General features: G+C 38.8%; 1 protein-coding gene across 3 annotated transcripts in view; it reads left to right on the top strand.

Annotated features, from left to right (window-relative positions):
* The window catches only part of BTBD9 (BTB domain containing 9), a 299,604-nt gene extending 297,250 nt beyond the window's left edge, over positions 1-2,354 (top strand). For all 3 annotated transcript variants that reach the window (XM_061624891.1, XM_061624893.1, XM_061624892.1), the window contains exon 11: positions 257-2,354. In XM_061624891.1, coding sequence (XP_061480875.1) covers positions 257-424 — 168 coding nt within the window. In that variant the 3' untranslated portion in view covers positions 425-2,354. The remainder of the gene's footprint in view (positions 1-256) is intronic.
* Positions 2,355-12,784: the final 10,430 nt, after the last annotated feature.

Below are 12,784 nucleotides of genomic sequence, written 5' to 3'. Positions count from 1 at the left end.
TAATGGTTATATTTTGTTTTGTCGTTTTGGATATTTTCTTTTGGAGATATACCCTTATAAAAACTAATAATGCTACTATTTTGTAAAACACTTTTTAAAGGGGAACTTGCTCACATGAAATTATGCATAAGTTTTCAGCCTTAAGTTGTTGGTCCTTTACTACAAGCTCCTCCTCTATGCTGCATTTGAAATATTTAGTTTTACCTACGCCACAATGTACTCCCATGTTACTGGTTTTTATTATCTTGTTTTTCAGGTGTTTCATTGTGTGCATTTTGAGTGTCCAGCTCAAACTGCTGCCCACAAGGAGGAATCTAATGAGGACGATGTAGGCGCAGGCGGACAGCAACTGGCATCACGCCCACCTCGAGCTTCAAGCACTAGCTCTGTGCACTCTCTCCCAGGATCAACTTCACACCTGTAGCATGCAAAGGGAGTGGAAAGAAGTATTTACAAACCCAGTGCCATGATAAAATTGTTCACCACCTTCTTGTGTAGGCACCTCTTGTTCTCTGAATGGGCAAAGGGGACCATCTTGGCAGCTGGAAATGTTCGAATGGAAAAGGCTGCCCAAAGACAAGATAGGGCTGCTTCACACTTTCCATTTTGTTCAAATCAGGATGTTCTGCAGGGGAAGAAAACAGGCTTTCAGTTTTCATCAACTCCTATTTACACCCTACCTCTGTAACCAAACCAAACCAGGTAGAGCCGAAGGAAACAAACCAACCAACAAACAAAAAGCCAAGCCAAATTGTAATATAAACATGCCATGTGAACAGTATGGAAAAGAGATAATGACATGTGCCTGCAGAAGGTAACTGCTAGGAAATGGGTCTTCCCTGAGAATGTTTATGGAAAATATGTGTTTAAATATATGTACAACCATATTTTTAATTTATTTATTCCTAATCCTTATTTCTTTGTGAATTGTAAGCCATTTTCAAAGTCTGTGAGTGTATATATTTATATACCTGTATTATTTGCTTGGCTTTTTTGTTGAAATGCTTTCTTGTTTATCATGCTGTATCAGATAGATCTACCTGATAGAGACAGGCATATAATAATATCACTCCATTACTCTGTTTGATAAGGAAAACTCCTTAAGGGGTCATGCATAAAACAATTCAATCCAAGGATGTTGTATTGGAATTCTGACTACTTGACATGAGTTACAAAATTTTTACCCCCATATAAAAAGTACTGACAGGTTTCCAAGTGGAGAAACAAATATTGATACTGTTGGAAATTATTAAATCATGCTTTGATTTCTATAACAATGATTAGTATAGATAGATTTCTGTTTGCCAACACATAAAAAAGATGTTTGGAAATCAATCTGACTAACATTTCATCTGGATTTGGTATTGATCAGAGCTGGCAGTACAATTCTGGCAATTTATAGTAAAATATTTGGTTTTTTTTAAAAGGTTATACAATTCCATTAGGGATTTTTTAAAACCCTACCTCTAAGAAGCTTTTTGCATAATCTCCATAAATACAGATTTGACTTCTATAGTTAGGTTTGGTATGTGTGTTAAGTAATTTACATCCCAGCAGTAGCTATCCTTTGTAACTTAATCAGATTATTTGTTTATTCTGAATGTGTTCCCATGCAGCATTCCTCACATTCAATTGTTTTACATCCTGCTGTATTTGCTAGAGCGAAAGAGGCTATGCATTTGCACACAAATATCAATGCCATGGACCCATCTAATTAGGAAAAAGATACATTTGTCATGAAGTATGTGACTTCAGAGAATATGGTTATTGTCAACTTGTGGTTGTTGTTTTTTAAGTGGCGTAATATAGTTTGGTGCAAATTGTTTGTTTTGACCATGGTGTCATATAAATAATATTGTTGTCACACTCCTTAAACTTAAGTGCTTGCATTCTACTGAATGCTGTTTATAATAAATGTGGGAAGGAACATTATGACTGCAAAGCAGTAAAAGAAAAGGGCTTCCATTTTTTTCTGATATCTTCTAAGTTGCTCAAAGCTCTTCTTCAGTTTATCTTTTGTTTATGGTTTTTCATCTGCCATTTCCAAAACGAAGGTTAAACATAAGAACATAAGAACATAAGAAGAGCCTGCTGGATCAGGCCAGTGGCCCATCTAGTCCAGCATCCTGTTCTCACAGTGGCCAACCAGGTGCCTGGGGGAAGCCCGCAAGCAGGACCCGAGTGCAAGAACACTCTCCCCTCCTGAGGCTTCCGGCAACTGGTTTTCAGAAGCGTGCTGCCTCTGACTAGGGTGGCAGAGCACAGCCATCACGGCTAGTAGCCATTGATAGCCCTGTCCTCCATGAATTTGTCTAATCTTCTTTTAAAGCCATCCAAGCTGGTGGCCATTACTGCATCTTGTGGGAGCAAATTCCATAGTTTAACTATGCGCTGAGTAAAGAAGTACTTCCTTTTGTCTGTCCTGAATCTTCCAACATTCAGCTTCTTTGAATGTCCACGAGTTCTAGTATTATGAGAGAGGGAGAAGAACTTTTCTCTATCCACTTTCTCAATGCCATGCATAATTTTATACACTTCTATCATGTCTCCTCTGACCCGCCTTTTCTCTAAACTAAAAAGCCCCAAATGCTGCAACCTTTCCTCATAAGGGAGTCGCTCCATCCCCTTGATCATTCTGGTTGCCCTCTTCTGAACCTTTTCCAACTCTATAATATCCTTTTTGAGATGAGGCGACCAGAACTGTACACAGTATTCCAAATGCAGCCGCACCATAGATTTATACAACGGCATGATGATATCGGCTGTTTTATTTTCAATACCTTTCCTAATTATCGCTAGCATGGAATTTGCCTTTTTCACAGCTGCCGCACACTGGGTCGACATTTTCATCGTGCTGTCCACTACAACCCCGAGGTCTCTCTCCTGGTCGGTCACCACCAGTTCAGACCCCATGAGCGTATATGTGAAATTAAGATTTTTTGCTCCAATATGCATAATTTTACACTTGTTTATATTGAATTGCATTTGCCATTTTTCCGCCCATTCACTCAGTTTGGAGAGGTCTTTTTGGAGCTCTTCGCAATCCCTTTTTGTTTTAACAACCCTGAACAATTTAGTGTCGTCAGCAAACTTGGCCACTTCACTGCTCACTCCTAATTCTAGGTCATTAATGAACAAGTTGAAAAGTACAGGTCCCAATACCGATCCTTGAGGGACTCCACTTTCTACAGCCCTCCATTGGGAGAACTGTCCGTTTATTCCTACTCTCTGCTTTCTGCTTCTTAACCAATTCCTTATCCACAAGAGGACCTCCTCTTATTCCATGACTGCTAAGCTTCCTCAGAAGCCTTTGGTGAGGTACCTTGTCAAACGCTTTTTGAAAGTCTAAGTACACTATGTCCACTGGATCACCTCTATCTATATGCTTGTTGACACTCTCAAAGAATTCTAATAGGTTACTGAGACAGGACTTTCCCTTGCAGAAGCCATGCTGGCTCTGCTTCAGCAAGGCTTGTTCTTCTATGTGCTTAGTTAATCTAGCTTTAATTATACTTTCTACCAGTTTTCCAGGGACAGAAGTTAAGCTAACTGGCCTGTAATTTCCGGGATCCCCTCTGAAAAGGTTGCGAGAGAACTGCAGTCTGAAGTGCTGTGCAAGCACACCCTGACCAATCTTTGGAAAAAATCAGGAAACTGACAAACAAAGAAAGCATCGGATTCAGATGTCAGTGCAAAGAGTGCAGAAAGCTGTCAATCCTATAGGTTATCTGTTGTCCTTGGAAGGTGTTCATTCTGACTGTTTTGTGAGTTTGTTCTGCCCAGAGGGCCTGTAGGCTTGGAGGTGCTGAGAACCTAGAGTGACAGCATTTATTTTCTTTGCTTTTATTCCACAGGATTTCAAAGTCATATCCTGGTACTGCCCTGAGTGTTGGATAGGCTTGCCAACCACCCTACCTATGTATGGAGCTCTATATATTGTGATCAGAAGGTGTCAGCTAATTTAGGTTGTTGGTGCATTGTGGTTGCAGAACATTAAAGTTCTGGGAGAAATCATAATTGGAAAGGTCTCTCCTCTGTTCCCCAATAAATGTTGATAATTACAGGTGCTGAGCAGTGAAGAAGCATAGCCTCCCTCTTATGTATCTTTGTGTCTGCCTTTTCCTACTTTGAATGGGGAGAACCTGGGTTGCTTGTAACTTGTTCCAAGCAGACAGACTGTATACAACATGTGGATAAAGTGAGAATATAGTTCCCTACTTTTCTTTGGAATTGGAATGGTAAAATGTTTGGAACACTGTCATGAATAGAAAGCAACAAAATCATCCTTACAATATATTAAATCACTTTATAACAGAGATTCCCAAACTGTGGTCCACAGACCACCAGTGGTCCACAAGCTTCATTCAGGTGTTCCATGGCATGTCTGTCAAAATACAAGTAAAAATCATACAGCACCTAGTACAGTACAGTTGCTGCAAGAAGCAGAATAATCATGAAGTAATCTGCCAAGACCCTCAGCAATTTCCAAGTGGACTGCGGGGAAAAAAGTCTGGGGACCACTACCTTATTATCACTTTCAATTTTGTCCTTTGCTTCGTTCAGTTGTGTGGTCTTTAAGTTCTCAATAAATAGAGTTTCTGTGTCAGGGGTATTAATAGTTTTTGAAAGACAAAGCAAGAATTCTAAAAAAAATCATAACTGATGAAATTGTAATCTTCCAGATAGCAAATACAACTCTTTGCATGCAGTTTATCACACCTTTTAGTCCTAATTATTTACTTCATCAGACTTCCTATGAAGGATGTCGGTAGCACATTTACAAACGTCTGAGACAAAACTCTACCACTTTTTCCAAGGGTCTTCCAAAGCATATTACTGAGATTAAGGGGTGCCCTCCCAAAGACATCTTAAAATAAATATTTCCAGCAAGAAAAATTCTGTTTTTCACTGATATATATACATTATAAAAGTTATACCCTTATAGTAACTCACACTATCATCGCAGATTTTTCTAAGCACCTACAAAATCCATTTATTGCCTTCTGTAATCCCATACTGTAAGTCAGAGGTGGCTAACCTTTTTTAGGCTGAAAGCCAGCCCTTTGGGGGCTGCATGTCAAAGTGGGTTTAGCCATTTATAAAAAGGATGTGGGTGTCATTTGGGGGGGCAAGAGGTCACAACCTTTTGGAATCACAGCAGGGGACCTGTGTGGAGTGGTAATTTTTGTTTAAAAAATGGGGGGGCACAAAAAACTTGCATTGCAAAACCGGCTTCACAGTAAGGTACCTACTAGAGCAGACAGTAAATTTATTTTATTTTATTTTAAAATGAACAAATTGGGAGGTGATTGTCACAAAGAAGCTTTTAGCATCATAGTGGGGGACCTATGGAAACAGGTGCTAAAGATAATTTTTAAGAATTTTAAAAATTAAAATTTGGAGAGGGACACAACCTTTTGTCATGGCATCACAGTGGGGGATTCACAGCAACAGTAAAAAGGGAGCAATTTGGGGGACTTGGGGGCCACAAGAAACTTGTTGGGGATTGGATGAGGCCCACAGGTTAGACACCTGTGCCATAAGCATTCTGTAATGATGTAATATGGCATGTAGAATGTGAGCAATAAACAGAATATGGACACATTCTGCCAATCACTGCTATTAGAAGGATCTATTTATTTTCCATTCCAACATAAGCTCCATTGAAATGAATGAAGGCTGCACAACCCCAGTGCCCAGTGGATTACATCTTAAGGCTTTGATAACTATTAAAATCTGTTTTATTTTTTTTAAAAAAACTGTATGAGTTTTCAATAACATTTTTTAACAGCTTACCTTCACACAGACTCCTCGAGCTGCTTTTTAACCACATCCCATCCAGGCTTTAAAAAGAAACCACTGTGGTAATTAGATGTGAGAATTTTTCACAGTAGAAACCTTCCTGGTGTACTTTCACTATTCACCATCAAATCCATTTATAAAAACCCCTACGTGTAATTGGCTTGCTCCTTGTTTAACTTGGATAGGAATTTTAACGAGGAGTTTGGGGGACACAGTCCATTTATTTGTGACTGTCATTTAAGTCAGCATTAATTTAAAATTAAGCTTTGGGTACTGGTGACTTAATTTGCTTTCTCATTTTAGTCCATTGATCAGCTCTAATTTATGTGGAGTATCCAGCTGTGTTATCTGTTGTACATTGCATCTGTATATTCCAAATACATTTTTTCCCCAGAAATGCCTGGCAAAAATCCCTAGCTATTTTAGTGACATGGTTTCTTTTTTAAAAAATGAATTAAAATGAGCAGAGAGTTCTCAGTTTTGTTGTCAAGTCATAAACGATCCCAACAAGGTGTTTCTGAAAGGTTGGTTTAGATTTCTGTTAAATTAAGGTTACACAGTGAGTATAAATACAGATTTGGTTTCTTCTAAAGCAAAAAGAAAGAAAAAATCTATAGTCAAAATTCAGAGAACAGGAAGGCATGCTGACTACTCTGCATTCTCCTGAATGCCCAGTTAAGTGCTTTAGGTGCAAACCTAGAAATGCAAGAAGGAATATATTACCGAATTAGATGTGTAGATTGCATACCAAAATGATGTGTGTCCCCATGTGGACTTGTGCTGTGTATAGCCAGCCCACAATTCCCAACATTAGCTGCGAAAACAGGTATATGCATGGATGTCCAGTGACATATTGGGAACAGGCACAATGAATAATGGCACCCACTCTGTCCTCAAAAATCACCAAAATGTGCCTCCAATTTATATGTGTGTGTTATCCTGGATCAGTTCAGACATGACTTTTCTACTTAATAAAACAACATTTAGTTTAAAGACATTTTAGCACATTATTTTTGACAGACAGAATACTTAGCAGTTAATTTTCATCAGGTATTCAAATATTATTTCAGAACAAGAAAGTGGTTATACATTTATATATATGTAAGGCAACCCAGCTGTCACAGCACTGGCACATTCTTAGAAATTCACATTTTCAGTTTTCAGAGGATTTTGATGGTAAGCAATTCCTTACTGGCTTTTCACATTACACAGATGCTAATGACTTTTTCAGGCTCTCATTAATTTAGAGGGAAATCGTGACCTCATTAATTTCAATGGGAGATCTGCAATTAATTGTGATGGGTCCAAAATTTCACACCCATTATAACTGGCAATTCACATGATTATAAATGCTAAAGCAAGACCGTTTCAGAATTCATACCTGTAATTGTGATTCACTAGTGTGTCCTGGTGCACGGCTTTTAGGAAGCTGTTTCAAAAACAGTTCACTTGATTTCAGAGTAACTTGAGCGCAATTATTGATTTTTCTCAAGTCATGCCATGACCCATCGCCAAAGTTCTAGATGGTAGCTAGTGACATTACAGACAGTACTGTTTGACTTGCAGCAGTTACTTCCGCTTGATGTGAAGCCTATAATGTTATGAAAATTTGCCATATGTGAAATAGCACAAAATGCAGATAGACACTGACCTGGTTAGCATGACATGGTAAGCCAAACCATAGCTTAGTGCAAACTCACTGGCTCCTGAGGAGGAGATCACAGCTGCTTTGCTCCTCCCCAGGCTTTTTAGCTCAGCACAGCAGCTAAGCCAAGGTTTGGGTTAGTATGTCATCTAAACCCAGGATCTCGGTTAAGGTCTCTTCTCCTTAACCATGACCTATAACCACAGGACAAACCTTGGCTACAACTTGTAGTTAGTGAGAAGAGCTTAATGACAAGTCCCAGTTTGTACTACACACTACTTGGTTTAGCTCATTGTGTTAATGGTAGTAAAAAAAGGCTGAGGAGCAAAGTGGTTGCAAGTTCCTCTCCGGGAGCCAGCATGTTCCTGTCATCTCACTAAGCCACAATTTGGCTTAGAGTGTTGCACAAACCAGCTCAGCACAAGAGTTTCCAGGGGAACACATTGCAAGCAAGCATGCTGTGATGTATGAAGTGACCGAAGCATTGCACCTTCTAAGTAAGCATTTTGTTTGCATGACTGTGATCCAAAGAAGTTATGGAAGAGAACCTTATTCCAGGCTAGAACTTATCTTGCTATTCCTGTTTCACCAGTTTCCATCAGTGAACAGTGACTTGTCTCTTTGGTACCAGGAACAATAGTCAACAGGAACAGCAAATGGATTTCTGGTTGCTTGGATTCTTCACAGGCACAGCTCAGTTCTTTGGATCCCAGCTTATATCTGTGCCAAAAATAATCTTAAATGACACTACCAAAGGGCCTCTTGCAAATCTGTTGAGCAAGAGTTGCGTAGTATTTTAGAGGATTTAGCTTTTTTAAAAATAAAATAAAAACAACCTTTAAAACATTCCAGTAGGAAAAGAGGCTTTATATTCACTCTGTTAATAGTTTTTAAACTGACGGCAGCAATGTGTTGGATCTCTTACTGGACAATGAAAATTCTTGCCATGTTTCCAGAGGATGACTACAAATTTCATCACATGGCAGTTCACTTATACATCACTCAGGATTGATTAATTCTCATATTTTATTTCTGTAACATATATGAGTGATGGCTAAGGGTAACTCAAAAAGAAAATGTATGCTTATGGAAGGTACCATTATGACATTAATCATTATTATCACACTGTGTATCCAGCGATAGTCACTTTTCTATTCTATATGAGTTTTAACATGCATTATTTATAGCTATCAGATCATTGAGTTGTGTTTATTACTGAAGAGGTCTTGGGGCAAGAGTTCAGATTACATCAGATTAAATACTATTGCTGGTGACTAAAAATGGGGGGGGAGAGAGAGGACTTCTCTTCCAGGCCCTGTTAGGAGGTAATGGAGCAGAGGTGAATGCATTGTTCAGGGGGTTGTAACACTATGGAAAAACGATTTTGACCTCTCTCTTGAGTTATCATCAGTATGTGATTTATTATAATCTAGTATTTAGATTCTCATGTTGGTAAATGAATTTTACAAGATTTAATCTAATACTATTGGGAGAGGATGTCCCTTGTGCTTTGAAAGCCCTTGGAACCTTTTGAAGCTAGCACCTTAAATTTTAAATATGAATTGGTTGGGTGCCTTCTAGAAGGAAGGGCGAGATATACATTTAATAAATAAATAAAAATAAGAATTGGCTTAATTTAGTGGCTATATGGTTGATATAGCAAAGGAATTGGAAATCTACTTTTGAATTAGTGGTGTTTGCCAGGCTAGCCCTATCATTAGGCAGAGTGACGTGGTGGCTTCAGGCAACTGATTTAGAGTGTCATGAAAGGGCAGGAAATTATTTAATATTGTATTTTTTTTTCTGCCAGAGGATCTTACGAAATTTTCTACCTGAATCATTTGACTAGTCTTCTGTACCATGCACCTTGAATTGAAGCAGGGTGGTGATGATGCACCAATTGATACTATGAAACGCAACAGAGTGTTTTGGGTTGGTCCTGCTCTATGGCTAATAGGGTGAAAACGGATGTCTTAACAGAAAGCTAGCAGTTATTCTGGAGTCTCAAAGGGAAGAGAATATGTTTAAATCCTTGTAGCATGACTTTGAAGTTCATAATATAATACTGGTAAAATGCCCAACAAAATGACAGAATAGAGGAAATAGAGCGAGGACCTGAAGAAGGCAGAGTGGTTCTGTGAATTCTACTAACAAAAATGATTGCAGCCTCCCCCACTGGGCTAGCCAGGCTACCTACTTTCAGGGGCACTGGTTTTGCCCCTACTGCAAGTGTCCCCAGGTGTAACTCTCCCACGCCTCTGACAGACATGAGTAGATGGCAGCCATTTATAAGAGAGACATTGAAGTGTGCTCAAGAAATTGTCTGTGCCTTTTTCCTTACAACCAAAGTTTCTTGTGAAGAGTGCAAGCCCTGTCCTGGATTCTGTTTTTTTTTTTTTTTTTTTGTCATTCTAATGCAAATATAAGGACCGTATGCCTCTCCAGTTCTTGTTGAACTACAAGTCTCACCATCCCTTATCACTGGCCATGCTGGCTGGGGTTGATGGGAGTTGGAGTCCCACAACATCTGGAGCATGACAGGTTTCCTACCCTAATCCTGAGCTAATGAGACAAACAGACAGAACCCAACAACTGGGTCTAGCATTGTATTTAAGTGTATTTAGACAAATGAAATTATTTTCTTTATATTGACAAAATAAAACATATATCTCCCATCACCATAAACTGCTGTTAACATATTCATAGAATATGATTCATTAATAGGCAAAACAAACCTTGTGATTTAAGAACATACCTAGAGCCAACAGATATTTCTATCAAACTTTTAAAAGCAGGGGAATTGGGCAGCTATAGTAAGTGCACCAGGGGAGCAGGAGAGCTGACCTCTCAGTTACTGTACTGCCCTACAAATTTGTCAAAATGCAAACACAATTTGGGTTGGTCTTTCACAGTCCAATCCACTTCCTGTGTAGCTTGGAAGAATTTGGTAATGTATGCCTTTGAGCATATTGTGAGTGGTGGCAACACCTGCAATCATCCCAAATAACACAAACAATACGTGTGCTGTGCTGATCTTGTTCTAGCTGGGAGGAAGCAACAATATTAAGACAGTTGAAATAGTTCAGATAGTGACTTTAAATATGTTTGATTTACTTTGCAATTTTAGTGAAGTTTCCTATAGTAAATCATTTTCGTTTGCTTCTGTTTCGGTGAATATGTGAAGTACATCAACACTTTGCAACACTAAAAAAACTCCAAAAACAATTGTGGAATAATGGCACTGACTCTTCTGCAGAATAGTCTCCAGTGGACATGAGAAGTGTCTCAGTTTGCACAAGATAAAAGAATGGAAGGTGAAATATATTCTAGCAAAATTCTGGGTGTGTTCTATGTTTTTAATTGACCGTGCCCACCTTTCCTTAAATGGAGTGGTTTAAGCATAGCAGGCTGAAAACATGCATCTTGGGCAGGCCAAGTTTGTTTTTTCCAACAGCTAAAGTCATTGCTTAAGTATCAACATATTGTAATCAGTCTGATTTTACATCAAACGGCAGTTTTAGATTCAACTATTAGTGCACCCAAAATAGAAATAGAACATAACCTCCAGTTTGAAACACAAAAGGCTGTCTTCACCATCATATGACATTGACCAATAAAAAGGCTTTGAAATTAATAAAAATAAATTTGACACAGATTTCCAAGATGAATAATGAGAGAAATATAATTTATTTTCTAGGTTAGATTATCTGTAGAAACAGGAAAGAAGCAAAGTAAGAACACCGCCAATAAACTTACAAAAATATAATTCTTCATCTTTGGAGATGGCAGGTGTTGCCATCACTCACCATATGCTCAGAGGCGCATGTTACCAAATTCTTCCAAGCTACACAGGAAATGGATTGGACTGTGTAAGACCAACCCAAATTGTGTTCGCATTTTTACAAATTTGTAGGGCAGTAAAATATCTCGGAGAAGAGGTCAGGTCTCCTGCTCTCTTGCTGCATTCACTACAGCTGCCCAATTTCCCTGCTTTTTAAAGTTTGATAGAAATATCTGTTGGCTATAGGTACGTTTTTAAACTGCACGGGTTTTTTTGCCTGTTAGTGAATTTATAGTTTAGAAAGCACACCCAGGCTAACAAGTCACAAAGCTTACTTATGAATTCTTGTCCATCTTACCATTAATTTATGGATCTGAATAATTTGATACTGTGTTATAAAAAGGACAGCAATGAAAGTGTATCTAAAGCCTTGGAGAATGTATTAGCATAATGTTCCCGAACTCCCGGAATGCTGTTATCAGTCTGTCCCCGCACCTAACTGCTTCTCATTTTCTGTTTCCACAATTATTGCTCACATTCTTGTCCTCCTTTGCTCCACCTGTTCTACCTACAGCTTTTGATCACACTTTCTATTTGCTTTTGAAAGATGGTAACATTATGGAAATTTCACTCTCCAGCTGTCTGTCCTACACTTGGATAGTGTTCTGTCCTGTGCCTCCTACTTAATAGGAAAACTTTTACCAGGAGTAATCAAAGCTATTTATTCCACTATTCTAATGTACATCACATGGGTTCTCTGCAAAAGTTGGTATAAAACAATTTGGGGGAGGGGGGGAAATCCATTGAGTATGTATGTATGTATGTATAAGATTTCCTACCTGCCCTTCAGGGCAGGTTACAATAATATAATATACAGATACAAAAACAAAACACACAAACTCATTACAATTATAAAAAGAAGTAAAAACCATTCCAAATGGAACAGAACAGTATAAATTCAGCAAAAGAGGTGGGTCCCACAAATACCTTAACTGTCAAAAGGCCAAGGTAAAGAGGTGCTGTACAATTAAAATGGTAGATCCACCTCTGTGGGGGGGGGTTCCATAATTTGGGAGCTGCCACAGAGAAAGTTCTCTCCCGGGCCATCATTTCTCAAACTTCTGAAGGTAGCAGAAGTACCAAGAGGGCCCTCTCTGCATCCTAAAGGTTGGTAGGGATGGAGGCAGTCTTTCAGATATTGATCATTCGGCCAGCATGTCTTGTCAAAGCAGCAAATACAAATAAATTTGTATTTATAGTTGTTGTAGTTGTAGTTGATTATCTTAAGACTTACAGAATACCTTAGCCTATTCTGAGCTGAACAAAAGCTAGCATTGTCCTAGCCGATTCTTTCCTCACCTTTATTCTCTTTTTATTTCTTGACTTGCTGGATCTGGCCAAATGTCTGGGGTCTGGTAGTCTTTCAACAGTGTTCAGTTTGCTGCCAACTCCTGGTGTTTTGCACTGTAGCCAGATGGAAGTTACATTCTTGACTATTGTGGCAAATACCTACAGTAGGGCCCCGCTTTACGGCATTCTGCTTTAAGGCGTTCAAC

Source organism: Rhineura floridana, chromosome 4, assembly GCF_030035675.1.
Source record: "Rhineura floridana isolate rRhiFlo1 chromosome 4, rRhiFlo1.hap2, whole genome shotgun sequence".
NCBI lineage: Eukaryota > Metazoa > Chordata > Lepidosauria > Squamata > Rhineuridae > Rhineura > Rhineura floridana.
The sequence above is the reverse complement of the archived record's forward strand: the minus strand, read 5'-3'. Positions and strand labels throughout refer to the sequence as shown.